We start from the raw sequence: 17,500 nt of genomic DNA, 5'->3' as shown, positions 1-17,500 counted from the left end.
TGTGCGCGTGCATGAGTGTGTGTGTGCGCGTGCATGAGTGTGTGTGTGTGCGCGTGCATGAGTGTGTGCGCGTGCATGAGTGTGTGCGCGTGCATGCATGAGTGTGTGTGTGCGCGTGCATGCATGAGTGTGTGTGTGCGCGTGCATGAGTGTGTGTGTGTGCGCGTGCATGAGTGTGTGTGTGCGCGTGCATGAGTGTGTGTGTGCGCGTGCATGAGTGTGTGTGTGCGCGTGCATGAGTGTGTGTGTGCGCGGGCATGAGTGTGTGTGTGCGCGGGCATGAGTGTGTGTGTGCGCGGGCATGAGTGTGTGTGTGCGCGGGCATGAGTGTGTGTGTGCGCGGGCATGAGTGTGTGTGTGCGCGTGCATGAGTGTGTGTGTGCGCGTGCATGAGTGTGTGTGTGCGCGTGCATGAGTGTGTGTGTGCGCGGGCATGAGTGTGTGTGTCAAGAGAAGAGAAGGCTGTCAATTAAACACTTACTCTCAGTCCCAGGCATTAGGAGAAAGTTCGGCTTCTCACACAAAAGCGTTATGTGTTCAACAGAAGCTAATATTTCCATTTGTAAGCATGACTTTGCGATTGATTTGCATGTGATTTGCACTATGGTGAGTGTGTGTGTGTGTGTGTGTGTGTGTGTGCTTATCTCTCTCTCTCTCTCTCTCTCTCTCTCAGGGTTACTATGACAATCCGAAGGTGTGTGCGCTGTACGTGATGAAGGGGAAACCTGAAGGTGAGGAGATGTGGTGTTGTTGTTGTGGTGGTGTGGTGTGGTGGTGTTGTTGTGGTGTTGTGTTGTGGTGTTGTTGTTGTGGTGTTGTGTTGTTGTGTTGTGTTGTGTTGATCACATCACTGTTATCTTTGTCCTTAAAAGAAACATCTGGATGAACAATCAGTCGTTTTCACTCTGTTTAGATCACGTGTAGAATTTAAAGCTGATAATTTTTTATAAACGAAGCTTCAGGTCTCATGTCTCAGATGGGCCACCGTACAGCAGGACTCTCACTGAGACCAGGTAGTTACTCACCTTCTCCTTTAGTGATTTACTACAGCAGGACAGTGTGATGAAGTCACCTTCGTCTTCAGTACCAGGCCAGTCAGAGGTTTCAATACGATACTAGTTTGTGTAGAGTTTTCTGAATTAAAAATCTTTAATTAAAAACCTCCAGTTTAGACCACACCCACTAAATTCATATATATATATATATATATACACACATACATACATACATACATACATACATGGTGGTGTGAAAAAGTCTTGGCCCCCTACCTGATTTCTTTTTTTTTTTTTGCATGTTTGTCACACATTAACATATGTAAATATTAGTCAGAGATAACACGAGTAAACACAACATGCAGTTGTTTATTATTAAGGGAAAACAAAACCCAAACCCACATGGCGCTGTGTGAAAAAGTATTTGCCCCCTAAACCTAATAAATGGTTGGTCCACCCTTAGCAGCAAGAACTGCAATCAAGCGTTTGCGATCACTTGCAACGGGTCTGGCTAAACATGCAAAAAGTATAAAATCAGGAAGGGGGCCAACACTTTTTCACACCACTGTATACACACACACACACACACACACACACACACACACACACACATTTCCTGTCCCTACTTTAACACTGCTTTATTTTGTCCTCTCAGACGTGCCAAAGCTGCAGCCTCACCCTGGCCTGGAGAAGCCTGAGGAAGATGAAGAAGAGGAAGAGGACACTGAGGGGGGTGAAGATACTGTGAAGAAGGTCATGTCCCAGACTCTGAAAAAACAGGTCCGGTCTGGGCCGAGAACGCCAAACCCCTACGCGGCCGATAACAGCAGCCTGATGTTCCCTATCTTAGTGGCCTTCGGAGTGTTCATCCCTACACTGTTCTGTCTCTGCCGCCTGTGAGAGAGAGAGAGAGTGTGAGAGAGAGCGAGAGAGAGAGACAGACAGACAGAGAGAGGGAAGGGGAGGGGTGGACTGATTCATCTGGTCCAACAGGAAGTGGCGGGGGGGGACATTGTCTCACACTGCTTTGTGATTGGTGCAGAAAGCCGAGCCAGTGAGACTCTGGTTTAAAAGAACAGTCTTGTGTGGTTTCCTTTTTTACCTTCAGTTTCATGTGCGGTTTTCTGCTTTAGTTTTACACTGGAGCTACAATGCTAAATAATGTCTGCTTATGGCCACCAGTTTAGCCCGGTGCACCTCTTCAGTTAGCTAAGTGTTAAACAGCCTGAGTGTGAATACACGTGCAGGTTTAACACACTATGCTAATCTGGTAGCTATACACTTCCATTAGCTGTTAGCTACATTAGCCTCCAGTTGAAAAGTATTTAAGCTCCAGCGTATTACTCGTCAGCTATGCAATCGTTAAACCAGCAGGAAACGTGCAGTGTTTTTCTCCTCATCGTGATCATGACAGCTGTGAACTTTACACAACTTTACACAATTCTCCCTTTAGCCCATATTTTATTCATTTATTGTTTTTTTTTTTTTTTTTTTTACAAATGCAGCAACAGAATCCCTGACGTTCCCTGGTGGACAAAAAGCCTAGATACTAAACTCTATGTAGTGTTATGTAGGGATTATGGAGGTGATTTGAGCTCCATCTTCTTGCTTTGTACCCTGTGTGGTGCACATTGGGGGTGGGGGGTGGTGTTGGGGGGGGGGGGGTTGTTAAGAGCTGTATCCCAGTCGAGCTGTATTACATGTATACTGCACTACGGAGGGTGTAGCGTATTTACACTCGACGTCGTTGTAAATTATTTATGAATATTTAGTGCACTCGATAGGGTATAGATTGTAAATGATTATGTAGTGCACTGTATTTACTACCATCCCTGTTTAAATGCACTACATAGGGCTTTGTAAGAGCTTCTACTCCCTCTGTAGTGCACTATGCGTGGGGTAAAGAACGACGTGGGATCGAGACCCCGTTACTCATATTAGTCAGTAGCTAAAGGTTGAAGTGCACCATGAAGTGCACCACGTGTCCAGTAGAGATCAGTTTGGATTCAGTGTTCTGTTCCATTCTTAGTCCACTATATAACAGATTAATCTCTCTATCTCTTTCTGTCTGTCTCTCTCTCTCACACACACACACACACACACTCACACACACACACACTCCTGCTGGTGAAGTTCCAGGCTCTACACCTCTTGTATACGGTTCAGTAGTGTTGTTAGTAGCTGTATGTTTCTGCACCGTCCACCGTATTAAAGACGCAAAGCTGCTAACCGTGCAACTGAAAGTCATCAGCCACCAGTTAGCATTTTGCACACAGCGTTGTGCTAATCGGTCGCTGACCGCTTCCAATCATTGCTGGGTGCTTTTAATGTGTGTGTGTTTTTTTTTTTCCTCCATTTGATTCTTGTTTTTTTTAATCAGGCTTTTTTTTTTTTTTTTTTTTTGCCATTTGCTTTTCTCTCTGCTCCATTTTATGTTGCTTGGACATCAGAAAGGAATTTCATGAAGCACCTTTTCTCATTTCAGAAGTGATAATCAGCACCAAAGTGAACTTGTACACTGTGTGTGTGTGTGTGTCTGTGTGTGTTTGTGGTACGGAGTCACACAGATTAGCGTGTGCCATACGGTTAATGAATAATATTGTGCTTGTTGTTCTATTTGATTTGTTTTAATTATTTTTCTGTTTAATTGTTGAGGTGAGACCTCGCTGCTGTCGGTACAGAGAGGGGGGCTGTGTGCAGGCGGGCGGGCGTGACTTGGGTGTGACTTGGGCGGGGTATGTGGGTGTGGATTTAACTATATATGACCCATATATCAGCTCACTGGTTGAGTAATTAGAATTTACAAAGTATTTTATATAGAGAGCGATACTCAGACAGCCGACATCACACGTACTGAGACACCGACCACGTCTCCATATTTGGATCAGACACTCCTGGACTTCCACCTACGGACCGGGCCACGCCCTCTCAGGCCTGTTATAAAGGTGCTGTGTGGTGATGCAGTAAAACAGAGGCTCGTTACAGAATGGGGGTTTATTTTCTGTATATTTCAGAACTTATTAATTTGAGGGTTTTTGTGTGTGTGTGTTTAGTTGTAGTCTCTTCTGTCTCCTCAGGATTTCTGAATTGATTTGGATTTTACTTTAATGGGTTTCTTGTTTTTTTTTATATATTTTTATTTGCACTGCCTGCTGTTTTTATTTTAAAAGCCTTTTTCTTCTCGCTTGTCATCTTTTGCCATTTTGAAATGTCGCCTTTGTTTTTGATGCCTGGAAATTTAATTTTTAAATTTGATTTTTTATAATACACTATTCAGTGATTTACCATCTTGTGAGTCATGATCTGTTTCTTACCTTCCATTACAAAACCCATCGCCATCAACACGGCCAAAGACACTGCTGCCTTCACGCTGACATTCTGCTTTCAGTTAGCTGTGTGTGTGAGCATGTGTGTGTGAGCGTGTGTGTGTGAGCGTGTGTGTGTGTGAGCGTGTGTGTGTGCGTGTGTGAGCGTGTGTGCGTGTGAGCGTGTGTGTGTGTGTGTGAGACTAGCACTCCGTCCGTCTGTCCCTCTCGCAGCTTCTGAACACAGGAGACGCTCCTCGGGCCTTTAGGGAAATGAAACGTACACAAACTGCAGACTGTGTGCTGTTTCTTTTTAATAAATGTGCTATTTTATCTAAAGCGGCTTTGTCATCATTTTATATGTCATTATTGTACAAATAAAATTGTGACAATTAAAATGTCATAAATTAATTACTTACTTAATTAAAATAATATGCATCAAGTGATTGTGATAGTTTATTTATGAACTTAAAATAAATCCTTAGCCCCTAAATTTAATGTCATTTGTTTCCCCTTTAAACTTAATCCCTAATTATTTATTCAAGTCATTTAGCAACTGAGTCTTTATTCATATCTGTGATGTGTAGTCATGGACACGTGGACACGTGAGTCTTTATTCATATCTGTGGTGTGTAGTCATGGACACGTGGACACGTGAGTCTTTATTCATATCTGTGGTGTGTAGTCATGGACACGTGAACACGTGAGTCTTTATTCATATCTGTGATGTGTAGTCATGGACACGTGGACACGTGAGTCTTTATTCATATCTGTGGTGTGTAGTCATGGACACGTGGACACGTGAGTCTTTATTCATATCTGTGGTGTGTAGTCATGGACACGTGGACACGTGAGTCTTTATTCATATCTGTGATGTGTAGTCATGGACACGTGGACACGTGAGTCTTTATTCATATCTGTGGTGTGTAGTCATGGACACGTGGACACGTGAGTCTTTATTCATATCTGTGGTGTGTAGTCATGGACACGTGAACACGTGAGTCTTTATTCATATCTGTGACGTGTAGTCATGGACACGTGGACACGTGAGTCTTTATTCATATCTGTGGTGTGTAGTCATGGACACGTGCACACGTGAGTCTTTATTCATATCTGTGGTGTGTAGTCATGGACACGTGCACACGTGAGTCTTTATTCATATCTGTGACGTGTAGTCATGGACACGTGGACACGTGAGTCTTTATTCATATCTGTGGTGTGTAGTCATGGACACGTGCACACGTGAGTCTTTATTCATATCTGTGGTGTGTAGTCATGGACACGTGCACACGTGAGTCTTTATTCATATCTGTGGTGTGTAGTCATGGACACGTGCACACGTGAGTCTTTATTCATATCTGTGGTGTGTAGTCATGGACACGTGCACACGTGAGTCTTTATTCATATCTGTGGTGTGTAGTCATGGACACGTGGACACGTGAGTCTTTATTCATATCTTTAATCTGTAGTCATGGACACGTGAGTCTTTATTCATATCTTTAATCTGTAGTCATGGACACGTGAGTCTTTATTCATATTTGTGGTGCGTAGTCATGGACACGTGGACACGTGAGCCTTCACTGTGTAAGGTGTAACACTATTGTGCTCTTTTTAAAAGACTGAATCCCAAATACACTACACAGGGTGTGTAACATTAAATATCTACTTTATTGCTCTTGTTTAAGCAGAAGGGACTAATTTGGGACTTCAGATGAACGAGGTACGTGCGTAAGGACGCAGTACAGCGTCTCCATGGAGACGTTCGAACGCGAGCGGCCAATCAGGACGAAGCCGCTGATTTCGGCGTATGTTGTTCTCCATAGTGACGCCGGACGCCATCTTAAGTTCCAACGGGGGTTCTAAGAGAAGGGCTTGTTTTTACCACCTGTATTCGTACAGGTACCGCCTTCAGTCGCACGGGATTGGATAGTGATGCCAAACGCTTCTGCTTTTCGATTGGATACAAGTCCAGGAAGGTAAACGTCCACCCAATGATAGAGCAGGAGGGCGGGATTTATCGCAATACGGTTGGGGATAGAAACATCGTTGAGTTTTTTTTAACTAGCAACGTAGCTAGTTAGCGGACTGTAGAGAAGAGCAGGAGACCGCGGGGGAAAAACACTGCGAACGGCCGAGCCATGAGCAGCCAGAGCTCCCGGAACGAGACGACAGCGGCGGTGAACGGACCCGAGCCGAGCTCCAGAGAGCGGAAACACGGCGGCGGCGCGGTGAAGAGGCTGAAATCCCGCCGGAGCGCCGCGGAGCGACGGCCGGTGACTGAGGACGAGCTGCGGGCTGCAGGCAGAGGCGTCACACCGGAGGACGCGCTCGCGCTCCGCACCGTCACGCGCGGTATCTCTACTTTATTTATGTCTTATTTACATTTATAACATTTACACAAAACATCATCTTTATAAAGTCATCCGGTAGCTTCAGTGTTTTATTACTGTTTATTTACATCTAAAAGTCTCATCTATATAATCTTACATTTATAAATAACTCCAGATTAATTACAGATCATAATAATTTAAATAATGTTTATTGACAATTAAATATTAAACTGTTATTAAATCGTCTAAGATGTGAATATTAATGTGAAATAAAGTTGTTATTGTTGTTTATTAGTGACGTGATTGTGTTGTGTACAGATTATCTGTGTAAACCTGAGGACAACATCTACAACATCGACTTCACACGCTTTAAGATCCGAGACCTGGAGACGAGCACCGTGCTGTTTGAGATCTCCAAACCTCCTCACTGCGGTCTGCTCACGTCCTTTATTCCTTATGTGGGCTGTAGATCTGCTCCTGTGGTCACAGGGGATGATGTAGAGTTGTTCTCATCATGTGTTTGTTCCCTGTTTTAATCCTGACGTGTGTAAGACGTGATGAACAGGTTTATCTGGACTCTGAGACACATTTCTCTCTCCGTCTTTTTTTGCTTAAACCCATTCTTTTTTCTCTCTCTCTCTCTCTCTCTCAGATGTTGATGATGAAGATGAAGAAAACGTCGATGCGGACACGAGCACCGGCCGATTCGTTCGATATCAGTTCACGCCGGCGTTTCTTAAACTTCGTACGGTCGGAGCCACGTGAGTCACTTGGTCCCTTTCACGTCTTGTCGTTCACGTCTTCACGCTTGTACCAGTTTCCCCTTTCTGCACTTCTTCACTTGATGTTTTTACCCAAATTCTCCTGAGGTATAAATGATCAGAATCAGAATCAGAAAGAGCTTTTTTTTTGACGTTGATTAGAGTTCCGTAGTCGCCATGGAACAGAGTGAAACTGTCCGTCATGTATCGGCACAGTGTTTATAACAGATTGATCAGATGAAATGTTTCCTCTAAATAAACCTGTTATGATTCTGATGCTGAATTATCGGTTTAATTCTTTTAATTGCACTTATCTATCATTACAGAGGGATTAATAACCCTTTCCTCTTGTCTGTGTGTGAAGCGTGGAGTTTACTGTAGGCGATCGGCCTGTGAATAATTTCCGGATGATCGAGCGTCATTATTTTCAGGAGCGTCTTCTGAAGAACTTTGATTTTGACTTTGGCTTCTGCATACCGAACAGCCGCAACACGTGTGAGCACATCTACGAGTTCCCGCAGCTCCCAGACGAGCTCAGTGAGTAATGGTGCTCAAAACTGTTGTCCTGGTTACAGTGTTTAGAGAAGCGTACGCTGAGCGTGAATGTGTTTAATTGTTGGTGTGTGTCCTGTGTTCAGTCCGTCAGATGGTGGATCACCCGTACGAGACTCGCTCAGACAGCTTCTACTTTGTGGACAACAAACTGATCATGCACAACAAAGCAGACTACGCTTACAACGGGGGCCAATGATGCTGCTGAGCCAGGACCAGGTCACACTCTGTGTGTGTGCATGTGTGTGTGTGGGTGGGTGGGTGGGTGGGTGTGATGTCACGATTCCACTCCTTCACCACAGCCATCGTCACACCTCACGTTACGACGATGATGATGATGATGATGATGATGATGATGATGATTCTAAAACTCCTTCCTTTACATTTTTCCCCAAAGTTTGGTTTCATCTGTCAGTTATAAACATTGGCTTTTTCCCCCAAAACCAACCAAAAACTCTCCAGTGAAGCAGACAGAGGCCCTAATACACTACACACACACACACACACACACACTACACACAGACACCACACACAGACAGACAGAGGCCCTAATACACTACACACACACACACACACTACACACAGACACCACACACAGACAGACAGAGGCCCTAATACACCACACACACACACACACACACACACACAGACAGAGGCCCTAATACACCACACACACACACACACACACACAGACAGAGGCCCTAATACACCACACACACATACACACACACACACACACACACACACACTACACACAGACAGAGGCCCTAATACACCACACACACACACACACACACAGACAGAGGCCCTAATACACCACACACACACACACACACAGACAGAGGCCCTAATACACCACACACACACACACACACAGACAGAGGCCCTAATACACCACACACACACACACACACACACACTACACACAGACAGAGGCCCTAATACACCACACACACACACACACACACAGACAGAGGCCCTAATACACCACACACACACACACACACACACACACAGACAGAGGCCCTAATACACTACACACACACAGACAGAAACACTAACGTTCAGTCAGAAGGTGTTGATTATTTCTCTCTCAGCTCACAGTAGCACAGTTTGATGTTAAATTCACTTGTTTCCATAGTAACAGCTCATACACACGGTGCAGAATGATCTGATTAGTTTAAGTTTGTGGTGTAAAATATGCAAAATCATCTGCATCAACAAAAATGGGTGAAAAAATGTCAGTGCTTGTAGTTTAATATTCTATTATTCATTTTTTATAGAAAACAAATAATGACGCCACCTTGTGTTCAAAATAGAAACGATTCATCAATAGAATAATGTTCTTTAAGAAGAGCTGAAATGTTACTGAGGAATTCAAAAGGCAGAACTCTGGACACATTCTGAGAGAGTTATAAATAATGGCACCCCATGTCTTAAACGGTTAATGTAGTGTGTGTGTGTATTATAACTGCTCTGCATTTGTCTGGTTTCTTACATGGTGATGAAGAGAAAGTGAAGTTTTTAATAACAATGTGTGATTAGTGACACTGCAGGATGATGATGATGATGATGATGATGATGATGATCAGCTGGAGTGTCTTTAACACTGTGTGTTAGGAGTGTGTTCCTGTCTGAATGATGGATGTTTAGAGGGATAACTGTGTGTGTGTGGTGTGTGTGTGTGTGTGTGAGAGAGAGAAAGTGAGCTCCATGTGTATGTGATGTGTCTGAGTGTCCTCACCATCTCACACACCTGTCTCTGTTGTGTTCAGTCTGACGCAGCAGATTTGCTGAAACACAGAAAACCGCCGTCTCGTCCGGAGCATCACAACCTTCACTCTCTCCCTTCTCCAGGAACTCGCCGATGATCATCACACGCAATTTATCACAATATCACAGTTGATGTTTTTGTGCACGTGGGATTCGTTTAGGGTTAAAAATATGGAACATGGATATTTAAATGTAACTAATTCTGACACTAAAATACAAAGATCTGATTCTGATTCATTATTAAAATCAGACTCTTGATTATTTTAAGCTTTCGAATCTAACGATGTGAACACGACACCTCAGGAATCGCAGCTTTACAAACCATCTACGATGAGGTTTAAAAGATGTTTAATTAAGTAACAATCAGTTTCTCGTTACTTAATTAAACATCTTTTAAACCTCATCGTAACGAGTTCTGATCAGAATGAATATTGTGATGTATTGTGGACCTGATGATCAGAGCCTCTGTAAAGTTCCAGTGTCTGAATGAGATTATATACAGATTATTACACATTCATATGGAATAATAAGCTCTAAATACATTTTTGTCATAAATCAGACGATTTCACACGTACGAGCCGTTAAATCGTATTTTCCCGCCGTCGTGTTGAACGTTTTTAATCCTCTTGTTAACGAGCGAAACTTTACGGAGCCACTTTAAAGTGTTTTCTTTGTATTTTTCACGTTTATACAGAACTCCGGGGATGTTTGGTTGCCATGGCGCCCGGGAGAAACCGTGTCATGTTTCGTACAGTAGAAACGCAGGTTATGTTTGTGTTACTGATTTCTGTACAATGTGTTGAACTGGAAACATGTTTTATATCCTTTCTTATTACACTTATTTTACTTTGTTAATGATGATGATGATGATGATGATGATGAAGCCTGTATCAGGACTGAACTGAAAATATCCCAAAACTCTCCAAAATCCCAGTAAAGATAACGAACAAAGAGAAATCTCCACTCCAGACGTCCTCATTACAAACCAGAGCTTGAGATGTTTTCAGGGTCACGTGGTGACGTGACGTGACGTGACGTGAGATTACGGACCGTTTGATGCCTTACAGCAGATCAGATCAGGAGCTGGTTCGAGAAAAAAAAATAACACTAAACTGTTTGTGAAATTCTGTCCGATCGAAACAAACCTTTTTGTCTGATTCTAGTTTTGAATGATTGTATTATAGACACGACAGGTTTAGACGTTTGTTTGTCATCACTTTCCTTCTGTGTGAATTAAAGCTGTTTCTAAAAAAAAAATGAAAGAAATAAAATGTTTCAGTAAAAATTTCTTTTCTCTCATGATTTATGACTCAGTTCTGATTTATTTAAACTGTTGTGACTTTTCTCTCTTATATTTTACTTTTTTTCTAGTAAAGAACATCACTCATGTCTCTGCAGTCCACATTTACACTACATCACATTTAGGACATTTGTCCGACGCCATTATGAGCAGTTGGGGGCCTCCATCAGGGGCCCCAGCGGTGGCAGCTCAGGGACCAGTCATGTAGCACCACAATCACTGACTACAGCAGCCCCAGTGCACTGACTAACAAACCCGGGGGTATTTAATCGTTTTAACTGTTTAAACGAAATAATTTCACAAATAAAAGCAAAATTACTTTAAATGCCACAAAATTTGCTTCCGTGTTTGCGCGATGACGTTTCAGTTTAACGTAATGACGTCGAAATCCCGCGACACAGGCGTGTGTGTGTGTGTGTGTGTGTGTGTGTGTGTGTGTATGGACATAAACTAGGACTGGGACGTGATCCGTAAAGTTTATTCTCTTTAGTTAGTCGCCTTTATTTTAGTGTTGTTTAGTTTCTTCACGACCGTTAAGGAGATGAATGATGAGTGAACGTGACGGCAGCAGCAGTGAGGATGAAAACACAGACAGGATTAAAGAGGCGGTGTGGAGTTTTGGATCTGAAACAGACATTACAGCAGGTGCCATTACTAATGCACAGCAGTCACGTGACTGACTCCCAACATTACAGCAGGTGCCATTACTAATGCACAGCAGTCACGTGACTGACTCCCAACATTACAGCAGGTGCCATTACTAATGCACAGCAGTCACTGACTCCCAACATTACAGCGGGTCATTAGAGTGTGTACCTTGTGTTATGTACGTGTGTGTAACGTGTGTGTAACGTGTGTGTGTGTGTAACGTGTGTGTGTAATGTGTGTGTGTAATGTGTGTGTGTAGTGTGTGTGTGTAATGTGTGTGTGTAGTGTGTGTGTGTAACGTGTGTGTGTAATGTGTGTGTAACGTGTGTGTAACGTGTGTGTGTGTGTGTGTAACGTGTGTGTAAGGTGTGTGTAACGTGTGTGTAACGTGTGTGTAAGGTGTGTGTAACGTGTGTGTAACGTGTGTGTGTAACGTGTGTGTGTAACGTGTGTGTAACGTGTGTGTAACGTTTGATCAGTGTGGTGTTTATTCCTGTACAGGTGATGGAGGGAAACACACACACAGTAAAAGGTAAAGTGACGACACACAGCTGCTGCTCCTGATACTGGACTAAATACTTCATATATAATTAATAAACTTTTACTGCTGACAGACTGAAAGTGTCTGAACACGAACACCACGGAAACCAGCTGAGAACTACACCAGAGTTTCGCTCTCACGTCGCTAAGAAGCTTGGAGCCATGCTGGACAGGTCACACACACACACACACACACACACGTATATACACATGTACACACACACACATATACACACGTACATACACACACACACATATACACACGTACATACTGTACACACACACACACATATACACACGTACATACACACACACATATACACACACATACACACACATATACACATGTACATACACACATATATACACACGTACATACACACACACACATATACACACGTACATACACACACATACACACACACATATATATATACACATACACACATATACACACACACATACATACATACACACACACTTCAGCAGTGAGGAAGCTCAAACACACACAAAAGCGCACACAATAGAGGAACGCTTACACTCAGAGAAACACCACATTATTGTTGACATTACTGTGATTAAACGTGTGTGTGTGTGTGTGTGTTGCAGTGTGATCTGTGAGGTTTTCAGAGAGAATCCAGACTGTAAACCTGCGCTGTGTGAACACACACAGGATGAAACTGATGATGGTGATTTAAAATCATTTTCTATCTTTGTTTAAAATCAGCTTCAATCCCACAAATTCACCTGGAGTAACACACACACACACACACACACACACACACACACACATACCCATAATGCACCGCAGTGTGTGGTTAGAGGTTAAATATGGTCTTGTTGTTAGTCGTCTGTGTGTAGTGAGTGTGTGTGATGATGTTCAGAAGCCCCACAGTCTGTTCCTTCTGCATATTAAACAGCACACTCAGGACTTTACATCCTAACAGTCTTGTTGCTGGAACAGGTTTCCGACTTTTCTCCACATCACTTCCTGGTAACTGGAGGGAGGAGTCCAAACAGGCCCCGCCTCCTAAACGTAGACCAGCACCCAGCTCCAGGTAACACACTCTCTCTCACTAACATATGTTAATGTTGAGTCTGAGGATGTTTCTCTCTATCCCTCTCTCAACTCTCTATTTACTCTCTCTCTCCCTCTCTCTCTCTCTCTCTCTCTCTCTCCCTCTCTCTCTCTCTCAACTCTCTATTTACTCTCTCTCCCTCTCTCTCTCCCTCTATCTCTCTCTCTCTCTCTCTCTCTCTCTCTCTCAACTCTCTATTTACTCTCTCTCTCTCTCTCTCTCTCTCTCTCTCTCTCTCTGTCTCTCTCTCTCACTCAGTGACAGTGACAGTGAGATGGAGTCGAGGCTGAGGGAAGCGGCAGTGTCTGTATCAGACCTGCTTCCTTCCTCCTCCACAGAGAGACGACAGGAGGACGAGAGGACAGATGTTGGAGCGAGGGATGAGGAGAGTGCGGAACCGAAGAAAAAGAAGAAGAAGAAGAAAAGGAAAGCTGAGCCAGAGAGGGAGGAGAATGACTCAACAGCACTGTGTGATGGAGGTGTCAGTCAGGAAGAGGGCAGAGAGAAGAAGAAGAAGAAGAAGAAGAAGAAGAAGGTTAAAGAGTGAGAGTGTGATGTCATTTATCTGTTTCTGCTTGTTTCATGTTAACCACAGTTTGTTCTCGTTTCATGTTTTTTTTTATAAATAAATACTCTAAATGTATGAGATTCTGTTTATGATCATTTATTCATACATCATTCTCTTGACTTGAATGTAGCTAAAGACCGCCTACTTTCACAGCAAGAGGCAGCTGGACCAATCAGAGATCCCTTCTCATAGCACATCATATTCTCATGATATAAAGCTGGTGATAAGAAAACGTTTAGTCTTAAAGGTCTTAACCATCAGTGTGTTGTGTGTAGGGTTGCAAAGGGGCGGAACGTTTCCACGGGAACTTAATCTGGGGAATTTTGGAAAATTCCAAATTGGAAACTTTACGGGAATTTATGGGAATTATTTGGAAATACAGGGAAATTTCTATAAACTATATAATATACAAACATAAACATGTTGTTTGGTCATAAGCAGACGTGCACACAAGATAATACACATTTTAAAAATGACGTCTTGACTGATTTAATTGTAAGTAGAACTTTAACTGATTCTTTCATTGAGTAAACAAAAGCATAATAAACATTATTATGCTTGTAATAAACATAATAAACTTAATAATTGTAATAAACATATTTCCCTATGATTGCTGTAAAATAAAAGCACCCCCACACGTGACCTTTTAAAAAAGTCCCAATCAAAATGTAAAATGAAGCATTTTTTCTGAAGCTTATTAGGTCTCAGTGGCTTCTTCCTGGACCTCATCAACATCCTCCATGTCCAATGGAGGTGAATTACCCCCCCCCCCCACCCACAATGACATATGGAGGATTTTTTTTTTATTTCAGGGGGGAGTGTGTGTGTGGGGTGTGAGGGTCATCAAATGATCTGTGCATGTGGTAACACTCCTAATTTACTGCTTATTAAGAGTTAGTTAGGTAGTTATTAAGTTTAGGTATTGGGTACAATTAAGAATGTAGTATAAGGCCATGCAGAATAAGGCATTAATATGTGCTTAATAAGTACTAATAAATAGCCAATATTCTATTAATTGGACATACCTCTCTGGTCACTCCCAAATACAAATATGAGAAGTTTGGAGGCCGGTCATTTGCCATCAAGGGACCAAAGCTGTAGAACGCACTTCCAGCCCACTTACGATCCATCACTGTACTGAGTGTTTTTAAATCGCAGTTGAAAACATTTATTCATACAAGCTTTTAACATGTAGACCCTGTTACAACTGCTATTTTATGTTCATTGTGTTCTTATTGATTTTATTTTTTATTGTTGTTTCACTGGAAAGCACCTTGTGCTCCTTTTGGCTGTTGTAAGGTGCTTTATAAATAAAATTTGATTGTTTGATTGATTGATTGATTGATTGATTAATATTCATGCTAATATGCAACTAGTTAAATGACCCTAAAATAAAGTGTTACTGTACATGTTATGGAAGAATGTAAGTACCTGCAGGGGTTTTGGCCTCAATGGCCCTCCAGTAAGCAGTGTGCTGTGTGTAAGTGACCGAGGAACGCAGGGGACAAGTCAACTTAAATTGCATTAAATCTTGTTGTTTTAAACAAAATTATGCTGCAAGATGTTTTTTTTTTTTAACTACATTTAAGTTCCTTGTTATAGGCAACTCTGCATTAAAAAAAATCCCAGTTTATTTCCATATATTCCCGTTAATTCCCATTTAAAGTTTCCAGCCTTGAAAATTCCCAGAATTGTGCAACCCTAGTTGTGAGACTGATAGAAAGGTGATCGTGTACGAACATTAGTTCAGTTAACGGTCTCGATGTTGTAGAAAGTTTCTACTAGAAACATGGTCCATGTTTCGTCTCTTTGTGACGTCACGTGACCGCCGCCTCATGTTAGCTCAGTTAGTGAGTAACAGTGTGGAAAGATGTGGAGCTGCTAGTAATCTGGTGTTGAGCCTCCAGTGTGGAAAAAACACAACTAACAAAACTTTTCTTTTTATTATGCAATTTTAATTCATTTTATACATCAAAATAATATTTACAGAGAAAACGATGTTTAACAATAATTAACTGTTGATAGGTTTCCTGTCACTGACTTGTCGACATCGTCAGACTAGTAATGTTAGCGCTGGCTCGCTACTTCATGTTAGAGTTAATCAGCTACCTGACGTTATATAGTGGAACTCAGACCCATGTTTTAAACTCGGCAGCTTCGAGATGAAAAGAAACGATAGTGTTAATGATCAAGTTTGTGATTGGCTGATCAAATTGAACACATGCTCCTCCCACATTGCACCAGCACTGACTTTGATTGACTTTTTGTGCATTTTAAACCTCAGCTTGTTCTCACTGACATTACTGATCCCTCAGCACTTAACAGCTTCACAGACACACAAAGGCAGCATCAGTTACTGTTCATCACTGTAAGGGTTTCCTTCGTCCTCACTCTCTCACTCACTCATCTTCTACGCTTATCCGAACTACCTCGGGTCACGGGGAGCCTGTGCCTATCTCAGGCGTCATCGGGCATCAAGTCAGGATACACCCAGGACGGAGTGCCAACCCATCACAGGGCACACACACACACACTCTCATTCACTCACACAATCACACACTACGGACAATTTTCCAGAGATGCCAATCAACCTACCATGCATGTCTTTGGACCGGGGGAGGAAACCGGAGTACCCGGAGGAAACCCCCGAGGCACGGGGAGAACATGCAAACTCCACACACACAAGGTGGAGGCGGGAATCAAACCCCCAACCCTGGAGGTGTGAGGCGAACGTGCTAACCACTAAGCCACCGTGCCCCCCCCCTTCGTCCTCACTGAAACAATAATACATTACAAACATACAGATAATCACGGGGCACTGACGGTACGCTCCGGTGAGCTGGCTGCTGTGTTACTGAGCAGTAGAAACCATCTGTGTGGGTATGTAGGAGCCGATGTCTCCAGGTGATGGTGTGAGCAGGTGGGACGTGTGAGTCTCGCTCGACTGGCTTTGAGGATAAAGATCCAGACTGCTGGAGGACACTGAGGACCGGAGGACACGGATTTTAGCTTTATTATAGAAATAACAGACTCAGGTTTAATCTACAGACCTGATCCAGGGTCAGGAAGCTGTCATTTCTCTTAGAATGAAATGGATTGATTTTGCATTGATTTGCTTATTAATTGATGCTTTTAAATAAAATCTTTTTAAACAACTTATTTATTGTTTTATGATAATAAAAAAAAAGGAAACTGATGTTGCTTGATTTTTATCAGTATGATGTGTGTAACTTAAATTCAGTGTCTGTAGATAATGTTATTAAAATGACTTAAATTTTAACTTAAAATGTCTAAACTGAATAAATAGATAGAGTGTGTGTGTATGTGTGTGTGTTTGTATGTGTGTATGTGTGTATGTGTGTGGGTATGTGTGTGTATGTGTGTGTGTGTTGGTATATGTGTGTGTATGTGTATGTGTGTGTATGTGTGTGAGCATGTGTGTGTGTGGGTATGTGTGTGGGTATGTGTGCATGTGTGTGTGAGCATGTGTGTGTGTATGTGTGTGTGAGCATGTGTGTGTGTATGTGTGTGCATGTGTGTGTGTGACAGCGTGTCTGTGAGCTTGTGTGTGTGTTTGTGTGTGTTTGTGTGAGATAAAAACCTGGTGTTGGAGAGCTGGACTGAAGGTGTAGTGACTCCTCATCGATCG

At 42.6% G+C, this 17,500-nt stretch overlaps 4 protein-coding genes across 5 annotated transcripts in view; 3 read left to right on the top strand and 1 right to left on the bottom strand.

Moving 5' to 3' along the window:
• mlec (malectin) overlaps positions 1-2,601 on the top strand; it is a 5,775-nt gene extending 3,174 nt beyond the window's left edge. The window contains exons 5-6 of one of the 2 annotated variants that reach the window (XM_060881201.1): positions 674-731; positions 1,651-2,601. In XM_060881201.1, the coding sequence (XP_060737184.1) occupies positions 674-731; positions 1,651-1,895 (303 nt within the window). In that variant the 3' untranslated portion in view covers positions 1,896-2,601. The remainder of the gene's footprint in view (positions 1-673; positions 732-1,650) is intronic. The other variant, XM_060881200.1, reaches the window with a different exon arrangement.
• A 3,761-nt stretch (positions 2,602-6,362) lies between these two features.
• unc119.1 (unc-119 homolog 1) lies at positions 6,363-11,018 on the top strand. The gene is made up of 6 exons (XM_060881705.1): positions 6,363-6,652; positions 6,949-7,062; positions 7,283-7,391; positions 7,756-7,928; positions 8,030-8,162; positions 9,719-11,018. The coding sequence occupies exons 1-5, from the start codon at positions 6,439-6,441 to the stop codon at positions 8,140-8,142; spliced, it is 723 nt and encodes a 240-aa protein (XP_060737688.1). The 5' UTR covers positions 6,363-6,438; the 3' UTR covers positions 8,143-8,162; positions 9,719-11,018.
• A 409-nt stretch (positions 11,019-11,427) lies between these two features.
• On the top strand, positions 11,428-13,926 carry c11h12orf43 (chromosome 11 C12orf43 homolog). The gene is made up of 6 exons (XM_060880767.1): positions 11,428-11,661; positions 12,166-12,196; positions 12,279-12,377; positions 12,814-12,893; positions 13,169-13,262; positions 13,542-13,926. The coding sequence occupies exons 1-6, from the start codon at positions 11,562-11,564 to the stop codon at positions 13,828-13,830; spliced, it is 693 nt and encodes a 230-aa protein (XP_060736750.1). The 5' UTR covers positions 11,428-11,561; the 3' UTR covers positions 13,831-13,926.
• Positions 13,927-15,784: 1,858 nt separating this feature from the next.
• Positions 15,785-17,500, bottom strand: part of hnf1a (HNF1 homeobox a) — a 6,950-nt gene continuing 5,234 nt past the window's right edge. The window contains exons 9-10 of the mRNA XM_060880765.1: positions 17,453-17,500; positions 15,785-16,833 (exon numbers count right to left, since the gene is read on the bottom strand). The exon at positions 17,453-17,500 is cut by the window's right edge and continues 37 nt beyond it. Coding sequence (XP_060736748.1) covers positions 16,703-16,833; positions 17,453-17,500 — 179 coding nt within the window. The 3' untranslated portion in view covers positions 15,785-16,702. The remainder of the gene's footprint in view (positions 16,834-17,452) is intronic.

The sequence above is a fragment of the Tachysurus vachellii genome, chromosome 11 (assembly GCF_030014155.1).
Source record: "Tachysurus vachellii isolate PV-2020 chromosome 11, HZAU_Pvac_v1, whole genome shotgun sequence".
Taxonomy (NCBI): domain Eukaryota; kingdom Metazoa; phylum Chordata; class Actinopteri; order Siluriformes; family Bagridae; genus Tachysurus; species Tachysurus vachellii.
This window is presented reverse-complemented; position numbering and strand designations above follow the sequence as displayed.

What these genes read in the sequence shown, in the direction of transcription:
- unc119.1 (XM_060881705.1), top strand. Translation starts at nt 6,439, where the DNA reads ATGAGCAGCCAGAGCTCCCGGAACGAGACGACAGCGGCGGTGAACGGA. An exon ending in CTCCAAACCTCCTCACTGCG is followed by an intron (nt 7,063 to 7,282) that starts GTCTGCTCACGT and finishes TCTCTCTCTCAG; the next exon opens with ATGTTGATGATGAAGATGAA. An exon ending in CTTCGTACGGTCGGAGCCAC is followed by an intron (nt 7,392 to 7,755) that starts GTGAGTCACTTG and finishes CTGTGTGTGAAG; the next exon opens with CGTGGAGTTTACTGTAGGCG.
- c11h12orf43 (XM_060880767.1), top strand. Translation starts at nt 11,562, where the DNA reads ATGATGAGTGAACGTGACGGCAGCAGCAGTGAGGATGAAAACACAGAC. An exon ending in AAACACACACACAGTAAAAG is followed by an intron (nt 12,197 to 12,278) that starts GTAAAGTGACGA and finishes TACTGCTGACAG; the next exon opens with ACTGAAAGTGTCTGAACACG. An exon ending in AGACCAGCACCCAGCTCCAG is followed by an intron (nt 13,263 to 13,541) that starts GTAACACACTCT and finishes TCTCTCACTCAG; the next exon opens with TGACAGTGACAGTGAGATGG.